We start from the raw sequence: 13,833 nt of genomic DNA, 5'->3' as shown, positions 1-13,833 counted from the left end.
GCTAGACCACTTTGGTCTCTAGAGGCTGCACCAAGAGGGAAACTGAGCCATCTGCTCCCTCCTGCTCATGTGTTCAGAGGACAAGGCCCTGCTCCTTCGGTGCAGACGAAAGCTAGCTGTCTGCAGCAAGGAGCCTGATGCCACTCTCCTGTACCGTGAGCCCAGCCCTGGGGGCCGGCTGGCAGCTGCTTGGAAAAGTTTCCCACCATCAGAGCTGCTCCAAGCAGCTGTTTGCCCCCCTCCAACCTCTTCTCCCCCCGCAGTCCCCGTTCCCAACATCCCCCCCGGCCACACGCTCCATCTGAGTGGCAGAGTTTCCCAGCAACCGGCACACCGGGACTTGTGCTCAGTGCTATTAACCGAGGGCCAGGCACATGGACAGCTGCTCACGAATCTCATTTATTTAGACAATCCTTTCAAGTGATAAAACAACAGCAGACGGGAGATAAGCAGCAGAGATTAAGCCGGGTCGGGTTGGGAAGGTTTGTTCGATTTTGCCCTCTAGTGGGATGAAAGCGAAGGGCGGAGGACGGCAGCGAGGCGAAGTTGGAGGATTCCATCTTGCCGACTCCAAGCTGAGCTGGCAACTGGTTTCACCCCAATAAAAGCAGACGCCAGACCCTCAAAGACGGCACCGGCTTGGTGATGGCGATGGATCTCAAAGACGACAGGTAAGGAGGGAGGTAGAAGACTATGAAGCAGGTTTTCAAAGGATTGCAAGAGCAGCATTAGCAAGCCCGAGCATCTTAAGAGAACGAGAGAGACAACGACTGTCCCTTCAAATTACTTCTTCAAATTCCCCATGTCACCTAAATCCCTGTGGTGTTAAAGCAAAAGAGCCCTAGTTTGGGTCCAGCGTCATAAGGACCGAGGGGGATTTACGCTGCCATTCAGCTCCGGTGTTATATACCTGTCACTTCAAGGCACAAGTTAGGATCGCTGCATAGGCATCAGATAAGTGTGCATCTGATAAGAGGCAATCTAAGAAGCGGCTGCAGACCCATGCATCAAACTCAGGTACTTCTGTCTGTGCCTCAGGAAACAGCACATTGCCTGCTCTAGACACGCCAGCAGGGAAGGTTGCAGTAATGGGGGCTAATGTATTTCTGCAGTGAAGCCCTCCGGGAAAAGCAAGACCTTCCTGGGAGATTCTGACTCATTCTCTTGCCTCCGCGGACCAGGAGGATGTGGGCTGAGCTGGGGGATTTCAGTTCAGTGTTTTGGATTCCCCATGAGTGTCTCATCCCTCATGGCAGGCATGTTTATGGCATGTGTATAAAGATACGGATGATGAAGAAGCTATATTTAAAATACTGCACAACTGGCCAGCTCTCTTCAGCTTTCAAAGGTTAGTGATGACACCACATATTTAAATCCACTGGAATTAAAGGAAGGCCTAAGCCAGGACCAGACCCGAGCTTTGCTCCTTGCTCCCCTCTCTAGCTGCAGGCCTCCCCCGTGTGCGTGGCTCAGCTCAGCGTGGCTTTGAGAAGACTCTGGCAACACCGGAGGCCTCAAGTCATTGCTAGGATCACGTGGCGAGACTGACATCCATTTGAGCCAGGGCTGGATTAGCAGAGTCGGGTGGGGGAGGATGCTGGGGGTGACTGCGGCGCGTGGGCACGGGTGGATGTGGCAGGGGGAAGTGGGGCTCTTGGGTCAAGAACCGAGACTGCTCCTGCCTCCTCGAACGTCCCCTCCAGCTCCCCCAGGCCAGCTTAGCCCCAGTTCGAAGCAGCGTCCTTAGCCCAGACTAGACTTTAAATTGCATTAGCTGCCGCATGCTTAACGTCCCGCCCGAGTGCCAGCCCACACCAGGGGATTAAGGGGAGTGGAAGAGAAGGGAAACGGTGAGTGAGCTAACAGGGCAGCCTGGCAGTGGTGCCTGCGGGGTGGAGCTGTTATCCGGAGGGGCCAGGCCAGCCTGCTCAGAGGTTCCTCGAGCTGAGGGGAAGTGGGTCTACTGAGCTGCTAAATGGGCTCAGTAGAAGCGGCCCGTGGGGAGGCGCGGCAGGCAGAAGTAGGCACTGGGAAAGAGGCTCAGGTTGATGGGGTTGCCGTCCAAACGGATGTCCTCCAGCGCCCGGCGGATGTGGGTGAGGTCCTGGCTGTCACAGAACGTGTCCTGGTGCATGGTCTGGATGTTGTTATTCTAGCCAGAAAGACAGAGCACATCTGAGCGTGTGTGTATGTGTGTGTGTGTGTGTGGGGCGGGGGGGCGGGATGTTTATGCATTAATTGTCCCAGGCCAGGAAGAGGTGGTTAGGTTTGGGCTTCTACTAGCTTTGAGCTCATGGGGGCTTGTGGATGCACCCTTTATCCATGGAGCTCCCATGCCAGCAGGACAGTGGGTCCTTTAGCACGGAGGTCTCACTGGATTAGCAAGGGTGGAGCACAGGTCAAGGCAAGAGAACCTGGCAGAGGTAGGTGTGTGCAGGGGGCTCAGGATATAACCCATGGGAGAGGGCACAACAGAAACTAGACCTGTGCCAGGGGATCAAGTCTGCGCTGACAGGACATCAGGACTGGACTGATACGATGGAGAGGGTCTTTCCTAACCCCTGTGTGCACCACACCTGCCGTGGCTTCAAGGACAGGAAAGTAAATGCAAGGTCAAAGAGTGACTGTCTGGAACTAGACTGGCAGGAGCCTTCTTGCCTGACTTGGTCTTTGCCTCACCTGGAGGTGCAGGGATCGCAGGCTCTCAGGCAGGGGTGCGGGGATGTAGTCCAGCTCATTATCAGACAAATGGAGGAACTGCAGCTTCTTCAGCTCCTGCAGCAACAAGGACAAGTCTGTCGGTCCCTGCCTGCCCCATCCACCGCATGGCATGACTGCAGCAGGGCTCCATGCAAAGCGGGGCACAACCAGCCTCCTTGCTGAATGTAGCCTCCTGCTCTCCTGTCTGCACCGCACACACGCATGCATCCTGCTCGGACAGCGGGGATGGGACTGCTCCAGCCCCAGCCGCGGCCAGACTCCACAGAGGACACCTGTCCTCTTCCTCTGTGCAGCAGGTCTGGAGCCAGAACCAGACAAGCCTACGCAGGGCATGGACTGACCAAGAAACCAGCTCGGTTGGGGTCGCAAAGCAGGGGCCCAAAAACTAGGGCTGCCTTTCAGGACCTCCCCTGCAGCAGCCAAACCCACTGGGCACAAACTCACCCTGAAGGCTTCAGGCCTGAGCCCGGAGCTCTGGATCCCGTTGAACCGGGCGTCCAGCTGGATGATACTGCTGGGCAGGTCAGGCAGCACTGTCAGCCTGTTCTCGGGGAGGATGAGGTCCTGCAGGCTGGTCAGCTGGCGGAAGGAGCCCTCCTCCACCGAGGAGATGTAGTTACTTGTCAGGTCTATTCTCTTCAGCTTCTCTAGCGGAGTCGGGGGAAAGAAAGGTGGAGATCAGTGAGAGACAATCAGCTCCACCCCAGCAAACCTCTTCAACCCTCCCCAGGCTCCCGGATCTTGGATGATGAGCAACAATTAGCAGCTAGGCCTGCCCATAGCATTTCAGGGAACAGGAACAGGAGCCAGCTCCTCAGTGGGAGTGAATGGGCAGACTGCCACGAGAGAGCTTGACCCATCCCATTGCTAGAGGGGGCCAGGAAGGAAACTAACCCGAGACATTGGTGTTGCAACCCTTCGGGGACAAGCAGTCCCATCCGTCTTGGTGGAAGTGGGCTGCATTTGGCTGTAGCCTCTAAAACTCTGCGTGAGAGCAGAGAACCAGAGACTAGGAGAAAAGCAGGGCTGGAAAGTAGCTCAAACATGAGTCAAGCAGGGTGCTGGGTCCCGCATCAGACCGGACAGGGAGGCAGGACGTGCGGCTGAAGTGACTGGGGCTTGTCCGCACAGCGCTTAGGGTTGAAGACAGCTCTGGCTGCAGGAAGCCTGGCTTCCACCGGGGCCAGGGGAAGCAGCCTCTGCCCACGCCAGCAATTGGACTAGATGCCCAGCGAGACGATCTGAGCTCCTTGCCACGGCAGGGGCAGTAGACTAACGGGGGTAGTCAAACCTGACCAGGAGGGTGCGGCGTCAGGCTGGAAGTGACTCAGAACAAACCTGGAACAGGAGCCGGGGTGACAGCCTCCCCGGAGACACGTGAGCAGTCCAGTCCAGTTCCCACTGGCCCACATCCTCCCCCCCTCCAGGCCCTGCGCCTGCCTGAAGGGCAAGCACATGTCCCCCATGGTGGGCTGGACATACTCAGCCCAGCAAAATCCCTGGCTCTGATCTGGCCGATGCTGTTGAAGCGGGCGTAGAGGTACGTGGTCTCCAGTGGCAGAGCAGGGATGTGCTCCAGGCCCGCGTCGTCGCAGTACACGGAGGTGCCGATGCACATGCACAGCAGGCAGGTGGTCAGGCCTGGGGCAGGGAAAGGGGGGAGATCTGTCAGAAGCCAAAAGCAGGAAAGAAGACTCAAGTACATCCTCAGCCAGGCCCATGTGGCTGTTTCTTTACTGGCCTAGCTGCCCGGGAGGCAACAGGGCTGAACTGCTTAGCGCCAGAAGAGGCCACGGTCTGGCATCCAACGTGCTGGGTCAGGAGCAGAAGGGGATGTTCTCAAGAACGTGGGACCTTCCCAAGACTCGCTCGTGATCACGAACCTTTCAGACCCAGCTGGCCTGGAAGCCCAGCCCCGGAGCCAACCCTCAGCACCTTGGGGCGACCAAAACCTCCGTGCTTGACCTTGCGAGGTCCTGGGAAACATCCCTGCCAACTTCCCAACGGGAAAGGGGAGAAGACCCAGCCCCAGGGAGCCCATGGCAGGCTTCGCACTGGGCTCAGGGTGGGGTAGGAGAGGTCTTTGCAGTTCTCTGGACAGTGTTTCTCTAGAGCTCAGGCTCCACAAGTCTCAGGGCTCTTATTTAATGAGCTCCTGGGGAATATGGTAGGCACAAGCCTCTTTCAGATGAACCCGGGCTGGCTTTTCTTGTTATGCAGATACTCGGAAGTCTTTATTCTCCAGGGCCGCTGGCCCTATATCTTCCTCCAGCCCTGAATTCAAAGGAAGCAAGCCAGCAACATCTAATCAAGACGGAGGCCACACACAACCAGCCCAAGAAGATGCTTACAAATTAATCAACTCAGGCCAAATCTCTCCTTGGGGGTGGCAGATGTGCCAAGGAGACACCAGTATGTTACACCAGGGATTCGTTTAGCCCTTTGACATTGGAAGAAATAAAACAAAAGGAAACAGTTTGCATCAAGCAAACATCTGACACCGCTCCATCTGGAACTAGAAGGCACCGGGCGAGTGTGGTGGCAGGAGCAGCAGGATGACAGGATTTCTAGTGCCAATTAAAACTCTGTTGGGTCCCCCCCACCCCCGTCGTCTCCCCCCCGAGCATGGGAAAGATTCAGCATCTATTAGCAGGGGGGAGTTCAAAGCAGAAAGGCAACAATTTCCCTTTGCCTAGTACTTAATTTGTCCCGGTTCCGAGTGACAGAAAATGAATAAAGATATTTATCCCTCGCTACAGGATTTTAATTGTCACTAATCTAATTGCTACTCTGTCCGACTGGTGCAATGTCTCTGCTCATTAACGCGTTGCTGCTTTGCTGGCATTTGGTGCGGTTCTTGTTGCTTCCGGGTGCTTCCTTTCTCAAGCCTTCCCACCTGCTGCTTGAGGAGGGAGAAGCCTGCCGAATGGAGCTAACATGGAGCTCGCTCTGTTTCCTGCGGAGGAGAGCATTGCACGGTCTTGCTCTCCCCTCTTCCAGATCCGACGTTTCCTCTATCCCAGGCTGCCCAAGGGTAACTCAGAAATTCCTGCCCTGAACTGTGAAAGGGGCATCTCCATCCCTCTGACCTCCAGAGTTTCCTCTCCCCCGGCAGGGCGAGCAGTGCCAATGACAGAAACCAGAATCTCCCTTCCGTTGTACACGGGAAGATGATTTCTCTGCACATCTCTCAGCCCTGCTATTCCCGGCCGAGAGGAGCCTCTTTCAGTGTGCAATTCAAGGGTGGGACTCATTGCCACTAGATGTGGTGGAAGCTGACAGCTTAACCAGAGCCAAAAAGGGACCACACGAATTCTTGGAGGAAAGGGACATCTGTAGCTATTGAGTATGGGAGGGAGGGCACGGCCTCTGAATCAGAACTTCCCAGACCCTAATTGCTGGAGGCTGCAAGAGGGAGAAAAAGAGTGGAAAAAAACCCTGGTCGGACCTAGGTCACTCTTTCAGCATCTGCTCTCTGCCCCTGTGCAACACCGGAGGTTGGGCAATAGGGTCTGACTCAGTAAATGGTTGCTCTTCCGCCCCCCCCAGCACTGGGGACATATCCGGCACCATATCTGGGATCCAAAACCTCTGTGTTGACCCTCTGCCCTGTGCAACAAGATGCCGTGGGCTGGCGTCTCACTCACCCTGTTCAGTTATGAACCCGAGCAGCCCTGGCCCGACAGGCTTTGCTGTGGTGGACATGGGGGGCTGTTTCCTTGGTGCAGCAGTTGGCACAGCTCTGGTGCTCGGCATGCCTTCGGGGGTCTTGGCTGGAGGAGCCAACGTCCCAACCTCAATCTGCAAACACAGGGTAGGGGTCATTGTGGCGCTGAGCTCACATGGCAGAGCTGCCATAGCTTTCCCCACCAGCAGCTTCTCCCTTTCCTCTCCGGGGCACGTCTCCACAAAGGGAGGTGCTGGGATGGGTACATGGATAGCTTGGAGGGCTACTGGGGAACCCACTTCAAGGATGAGCTGGGATTATTACATCAAGCAGAGGGAAATATGCACCCCCTCCCCTTGGAAAGCACCTAATCCCTTTAGGCTCCTCTGGGGACCCCAGAGATGAGCCATAGACAGACTGAATGATGTGGAGGGCTCCCGGGTTCTCTCAGTGGTAACGCAGCAAACCTCGACGCAGCAGCAATAGCAATCACGTGTTGCACCTATACAACCTCTTTCCTTTCTAAGGATCCCATCCTGCCTTACAGGCCATGAGCCAAATTTAGAAGCAATGCGCATGGGCTGGGAGAAGGTTCTGGGTTGTTAATAGCTGGGAAAGCAGGATGTCTAGCTAGGCCTTGGAAAGGAGTTTTCCTGAGTCCAGGCTGAGTCCATATGCGACAGGAGCCGGGGAGATAGTGCACAATGCCCCAGACTTGACTATCACTGGGCCCCACCGATCAGATTAGGCCAACCCTAACCTTTTATCTTGCTGGGATCCTGTGATCCCTGCTGACTTCCTGCCCCTGGGGCAGGGGCCTGGACTCGATGATCTTCCAAGGCCTCTTCCAGCCCTGATGTCTATGAAATCTATGAAAACCTCCCCCCAGTGAGAGCAGAATGAGGCCCCACAGAGGCTTGGTGGCACCCCCATTGAAATGCACCCGCACCCCGGGCTCTGGTGCTCTGCTGACTGTGCTGTACCTTCGGCGCCAGATCACCATAGTCGTACAGCTCGTCATAGTTGCTCAAGTCAATGATGTCCCCATAGTTGCTCAGGCTGAGATCGTAGTTGTCCAAGTTAAGGCTCTCATAGATGGTGAGGTCAGTGCTGGGCTTCTCTGTCTTCTTCCCTTCTCCAAGCGGGACAGCCAAAGCCAGAGCTGCCAGTGCCAGGGTGATCACCCCCAGCAACACCACACTCGGCATCCTGTGCCTGGGAAGGGGAAGGGAAGCAATGAGGCATTTGCATCTCTGTCAAGCTGACCAGCTCAGGTCTCTGCTCCACCATTTACAGGGCTGGGGCTGTGAGCTCCAGGCCACATGTCCTCAGTGCATAGCACAGTGACCTCCCTCCTGCAGACTCCTGCTGTAGCCAGGTGACACGGGCCTCTGAGGCTGCAGGATTACGGTACCCCGGGTAGACAGTGTGGGGATCCCAGGGAGTGGGTCTGCAGGTCAGGACTCGGGGGACTGACACAGCTACTGAGGATGGGGCCTAGGGACAAGGAGACTAGTGCACCAGGGTGGGGAAGAGGTCACATTTGAGGTGTGCTCTATTGGGAAGACAGCATAGTGCAAGTGGGGCCTGAGAATACGCCAGCAGCATTATGGGTGCATGTCAGGCATGGCCCTGGGTCTTGCTTTGGAGAATGATAACTAAATACACCCTGATATCTTATGAATGAGACTCTAGGAAATCCCCTCTCCCCACAAGAATCGAGGCAGGACAAGCAGCCCTGCTTCCCCAGGGCACGTTTGCAAGTGTTCAGTCCTCTGTGCATGCATTTTCCAGGAGGGCTCTGCTCCCACAGAGAGCCCCAGGCCCAGCAGCTCTCATTGCCATGGCAATGGACCAGGCGTTCAGAGCTGCCCAGCGCCCGCTGCGTACCCAACGCCCTGCAAGCCTCGGCCTGGCTGCGGGGGCTGAGCTGTCTGGAAAACCAGCTTAGGTGGCACTATTGGATGTCTCTGTTCTTCACGTTGCCTCCACCGGCTGGCAGCCGGTTACACCCACGCTCCAAACTTTCCCTCCAGCTCCTGCTGCTTTCCGAGACTTGCTGACCTTGTCCTTCGAAGCACTTCAAAGCAGACTGCCTCTGCAGCGGTAGGAGGACGCCAGGGTTTTCCTGCTGCAGAGAATAAATGGGCTTGGCCTCTGGCCCCGAGGGGATTAGGACGGTCCTTCTCTTTTCAGGTTGTTTCACACTCGAGTGCCCCGCTGGGTGGCAGAGACCCCAGATGCTGTGCCAGCCTCCCCCCTGGCTCAGAGCCCTCGGGCTGAGGGGGTGGCACAAGCCACAGAGAAATGCCAGGCAGGAGGAAGGAGGGCTGGGGACACGAAGAGTTTTTTGCTCTGGCCTGAACTCCCCCACTGCAGAATGGGAACAGGGCACAAGGCCAGCACGAGTGGTAGCAATGATGGCCATAACACCGCGCAGGTGCTAGTCTGTACATTAGCCACAGGTCTTGGAGCTGCACAGAGAAGGAAGCCCAGACAGGAGAAGGGCCTCGCCCAGAGCCTCTCACAATAGCCTCCTGCAGCTAGGCTAGGAAGAAACTCAGGAGTCCTGCCCTACTTTCTCCTGCCCTGCCAGTCCCCCCCAGAAGTGGCCAGATTGTCCAGGAGAGGGACCCTCTCCTCCCGTGGCCAGTGTCACAGATTGGTGCAAGTGCCTCATACTCCATCCCTAGGGAGGTTCACACTGGGCACCTCCTGAGCCCCTGCCCCTGGCTCCGTGGCAGGACCAGAGTTTTCCTCAGCTGGAAACTGCTCTTCGGCTGTCACCACCTGTGGGGTTTCTGCAGTCTGAGACCCGAAGCTGTCTTCTCCTCATGGCAGTGCCCGCTAGAGAGGCTGGCTTATTCCTCACTCGTTTAATAGCACATGTGCACTGGGGTACAGTGTGCAGCCTGCGGGGTGCATACATCTCTAGAGCTATACCTTAGCGGAGATCTGTGTCCAGGCAGCCGGGGGGTATGTGCATGGTTTTGCATGTGTTGTTCGCAGAGAATGTGTCCACGCACAAGGCGAGGGGTTAATCTATGCTGCCTGTCGGTCTTCCCCTGAAGGCACATAGTTGAAGCAATGCTTTAAGTTAGGTGAACAGTTGCCGTTGCTGCACACGCAAGTGCCCATCAGCCTGCTCGGCTGCCTGCACGTGTGACCCATGCGACCCCTGGACTGGAACCCGTGTGGGCAGACGGCTCAGGGAAGTGACCCCCTGCCTCCTGGAGGAGCCCTTTTGGGGGAAAGATCACACAGTTGGTGAGACTCTAAAGACAGCAAGACGCCTACGGCAGCGGGTCTCCTCGCTGCCCGCTCTGAGGGCAAGGATGCCATCGCCTCACCGGGATCCCTTTGCAAGTGGATCCATTTCATCCCGAAGCGACTTGTGCCTGGAGAACGTCCACGGGATGATTCAAAGCGCTGGGCCCATCTGTGTGTGTACACAAGGCAGCGGGCACGCACGCACACACACGCACACACACCCCTACGACAGCATCCATCCCTAGACACACGCGCGCACGCACACTCCTACGCCTCACACCCACGTATGCGCCAGCGCGTGGACATACGCGCAGCCCATGCTCACACGCACACATACCTTCGCCCCGGAGCCCCCTGCACGCATGCACGCCCCGCCCCGCCCCACACAGCTATGGAAGACAGCACTGAATCCAACAATAGCCTGAAGTGGCGGTCCTTAATCTCTCCTGCTTTCCCACTGATCAAACCCAGCATTAAGAGAGTAATAAAAGCCTTTGAAACGCACACTAGAGGCAGACCTCATGCATTCTGCATCAGCGCAGTCCCTGGGTAGCCCTCGCCCCCACAGCTCATCTGAACTGCACTTGAAAGCCCCTGAGCTCAGCTTGTTAATGAACAAGGGAGAGAGAAAGAAAGGCACAAGTCGCACACATACCCTTGCTCCTTCCTGTCTGCCTGGGAGAGCCCGAACCTCCCCTCTCCTGATGTGCTGGAGCTGAAAGGGCTCGGGAGGTTTTAATGAGGGTCCTGGGAGGGCAGGGCTGGCGGAGGGGCGAGAGCCAGCACAGCCAATCAGGGACATAACTATCCCGGGGCCCACCTGCCCCGCTTCCCCTCCCCCATGGTGACCCTTCTCTTGCCCCCGCAGGGGCCAGCCATGCCCGATTACAGCTTTTCCCTGGGAGGCCTGGCCAAGAGCTGCTTTCCTTTCCTCGCCCGGCCTCTACAGCAGCTTGCACATCACCTCCAAGGGGAGGCGAAGGGGGCGTCACGGCGAGGGGGCAAGCGCCGGGTCCTCAGTACTGCGCCCCACAGAATCCGTTGGTCCAAAGGCACCTGCCGTCTAAGCCACCAGCGGTTTTGCAGGCTCAGCCGTTTGGTCCTTTGCAGAAATGTTGCCCGGGGCTTCATGCAGCCTGGCTGCATGGGTTGAGGCCCCCCTGGAGCTAAGGCACAGGTGTAGCGCTCAAGGCCCCCTGGCATTCGATGCTCCTGGAAGAGGGTAGCAGTGGAGCCTCACAAGTAAAAGTGCATGCCGGGTGTGCACAGCCTGTGAAACTCCTGGCTCTGGCGTAGGATTTCTGTCTCCAGAGGGCTACATCACTTAGTCTGACCGAGGTCTTCAGACCCTAAAGGCCCCAGAGACTATGCATAGAGGGTCTGGGGCTCCTCTCTGCTTGCTCCCACCCACTGGGTTGCCCTGAAGGCCGCTACAAGCTGCGAACAAGATGCTTCGCGGAGACAGCTTTGGCTGGGATGTGCTGAGCTGCCTTGCAGCAGTCAGTGAGAGAGGAGGAAATGCCCATCTGATGCTCCCCCTTGCTGGGAGGCGTTTTGAACTGTCCCCATCCAGGATTTGATGCAGATTGAACCTGGGAGGGAGCAGGAAAGCCTGCCGTCAGGAGGCAGGATCCGCCTGGTCCGGGACCAGCTGGTGAACCTGGATGGAGCCGCGCCAGGCTGGTGCCAGCCCCGTGATCTTAGGTGGGTGGCCACCGCCTGATGTTCGGCGCTGGGCCTTGCTTGATGGGGTGCCGCAGCTGGGAGCTCGCTGGCTTTGTTCTGGTCGCTCTCACGGCCAGGACGGGCCCACATCCCAGCAGCCAGATGGCTGTTTAAATTCAACTCCTCATCAAAACTGCCTCTCTGTAGCCAAAACTCCAGCTGGAAGCGGCCGCCCCCACCTCCCCCACCCCTCCCCATAGAGCTTAGTGCTGCTTGCACCTCTGCAGCGCTGTTGCTTTGGAAACCGGCTTTGCAAACCTTCCTCCCCCCTCCCCCTGCAAAGAAAACAGGAGAACAGGGCTGGCATCAGAGCTGTGCCCCCCGTGTGGGACAGGAGCCTCGAAGGACCTTGGCCGCTCCAGGGCTGTGAAGGGCACGTTGCAGGGATCGGCTGTCGGCTGAGCGCTGGCAACCTCCGCATCAGCCCCAGATGACAGACTGGTGGATGCAGCCGCCGCATCCTTAACCAGAGAAGCCATGACCCCATGTGTGAGAGGTTACCCTCTTCCCTTCAGATGACGCCCAGGGGATGCGCCCTGTGCTGGGGAAAAGTCTGAGATTTCCCCTCATATTTCATGTGAAGCGAACCTGCAGCAGAGGCCGGGCAGGGAAGAGGATCGTGCCCTCAGGAGTTGGGATCTGACTGCCCTGGCACCAGCTGGTGCCACTCTCTGAAATGAGGAGTGTGGCACTGATCTCCTTGGTGACGGACCATGAGAGGGGCTAGGAAACTGCAGGGGAACCATGCTGAAAGGCAGGCCAGGCTCCCTGCCCCAGGCTTTGGCTCCAGCTCAAGGCCCGGGCATCCAGCGCACCTTGTCCCACTCTTATTTTGCTTTCATGCCACTCACACCATCCCTGGATGAAAGGTGCTTGCTGGCTGCAGCTGTCACCCATAGCCTGCACCGGCTGCACAGAGAGGGAAGGCATGCAGTGCAAAGGCTGTCCTGGGTGCCGTGACCTGGAGCACCTCCACACCTGTCATTCGTGCCAATCCCTCAGTGCCATCCTCGCCGGCCTGGCACAGCCCCGGGAGCCCATGCCCTGCAGCCTTCGCCCAGCGCCGGCTTCATGCTCCCTGGAGCAGTAGGGGCTGGCATGCCGAGCCCGTAAGCAGAGGGTGACCCTGCCACTTCCCGCTGCCTAATCCTGCCCTCCCTGTGGGAGGGAGCACCGCCGGTGCATCCCTGAGCTGAGCAGAGGCTGGTGTGATGCAGCAGCATGAGGAAGAAACAGCTCTGATAGGGGTGGAGGGGGATGAAGAAAACAGGAACGTAGGTGCGAAGAGGCTGCCTGGGGTAGAGGCTCCAGCCCCCGCTCTCCCAGGCACGCAGGGGTTGTATTGCTGCTGAGTGAATTCCCCCACCCAGCTCCATCGGGAAGGGACAGCGGTGAGCGGGGAAGCGGGGTGGAAATCCTGGGAAAATCTGCCCTCTAAGGCAGCCGGGGCGCACCGCCCTGTCTCCGCAAGGCACGGCAGGGAGCATGGACCTGCGCTAAGCCTCTCTAAGTCTCTCATTAAAAGGCTCTCTGGCCGTGGTGATGGAGGCGAAGTGGCAGCCCCGAGAGGAGCGTTCCAGCTGGCTCAGGGCGTCTGCTGCTTCGAAGGGCCTGACCGCCGGGCAGGGGTCAGGGGGGCGAGCTGTGCCCACTTCCTCAGCGATGATGAGGCAGAGCTGGTTCCTGGAGAGCGGGGAGAGAAACTCTGCTCACGGGCAGGAGGGAGACCGGAGGCAGAGGCTTGCCCACCAGGGCTGAATGGGGAGAACGGGGGGAGTGCTCTGTGGAGTGCATGATGGGGGCAGAGGTGGGCGTCCTGCCCCGTAGCCCTGATCAGAAATTGGAACGAGTTATATAATGTTTTGGAAAAAAAAATAAATAAAGTGGAATACCCGGTGCCTGCGGGTTGGGACCGCTGCGAGACAAAGAGGTGGCATGGGCAGAAAGCCACAGAAGTTGGGGCATGTTGTGATGCAGTAGAGGCCCCAGGGGGAGGTGGAGCTGAATTCAGACCTGCAGCAGCTCTGCCGGACCACTCACTGTTGTCTGAAAAAAGAGGTTTGCCCTGAGGTCCCTACACACACCTGTCCGGGTGACAGCCACCCGCCACCCCAGAGGTGCCCGTATTTCAGAGGTGAGCGAAAATGCGTGGAAGACCTCAGCCCTGCAAGACAGGCTGGCAGGAATGACCCACGTTGGTGCTTCCACAGGTATGGCCCGGACCGTGGACTGTAAGGTGCTTTCATACAGGTAGTGAGTAAACCTCCCCACTATAGTCAGCCCTTTCCCCATCTGATGACAGCCCTTGCCTTGCCTTGCCTCACTGCATTGATGCACAAACATCCCCTCCCCCTAGGAATTTCTTTGATGTTGCTGCCCCTGTCATGCCCACGTCCTCAGCCCTCGACAAGAGCTAATTAGGAGATCTCTGGCATTCTCCTTGATCCCCA

The 13,833-nt window shown here is 57.6% G+C and overlaps 1 protein-coding gene across 1 annotated transcript; it reads right to left on the bottom strand.

Annotated features, from left to right (window-relative positions):
- Positions 1 to 383: 383 nt before the first annotated feature.
- Positions 384 to 10,467, bottom strand: OPTC (opticin). Its single transcript, XM_090026191.1, has 7 exons — positions 10,314 to 10,467; positions 7,372 to 7,603; positions 6,369 to 6,522; positions 4,204 to 4,362; positions 3,166 to 3,368; positions 2,680 to 2,775; positions 384 to 2,152 (listed from the first exon to the last, which is right to left on the bottom strand). Exons 2-7 carry the CDS (start codon positions 7,594 to 7,596, stop codon positions 1,982 to 1,984), a joined length of 1,008 nt encoding a protein of 335 aa, XP_089882317.1. The 5' UTR covers positions 7,597 to 7,603; positions 10,314 to 10,467; the 3' UTR covers positions 384 to 1,981.
- Between the last annotated feature and the right edge of the window lie 3,366 nt (positions 10,468 to 13,833).

Source organism: Crocodylus siamensis, chromosome 13, assembly GCF_052110815.1.
Source record: "Crocodylus siamensis isolate JL-2025a chromosome 13, ASM5211081v1, whole genome shotgun sequence".
Classification (NCBI taxonomy): Eukaryota; Metazoa; Chordata; order Crocodylia; family Crocodylidae; genus Crocodylus; species Crocodylus siamensis.
The sequence above is the reverse complement of the archived record's forward strand: the minus strand, read 5'-3'. Positions and strand labels throughout refer to the sequence as shown.

What these genes read in the sequence shown, in the direction of transcription:
- OPTC (XM_090026191.1), bottom strand. Translation starts at nt 7,596, where the DNA reads ATGCCGAGTGTGGTGTTGCTGGGGGTGATCACCCTGGCACTGGCAGCT. An exon ending in CAGGGATTTTGCTGGGCTGA is followed by an intron (nt 3,369 to 4,203) that starts GTATGTCCAGCC and finishes CGACTCCGCTAG; the next exon opens with AGAAGCTGAAGAGAATAGAC. An exon ending in TGCGATCCCTGCACCTCCAG is followed by an intron (nt 2,153 to 2,679) that starts GTGAGGCAAAGA and finishes CTTTCTGGCTAG; the next exon opens with AATAACAACATCCAGACCAT.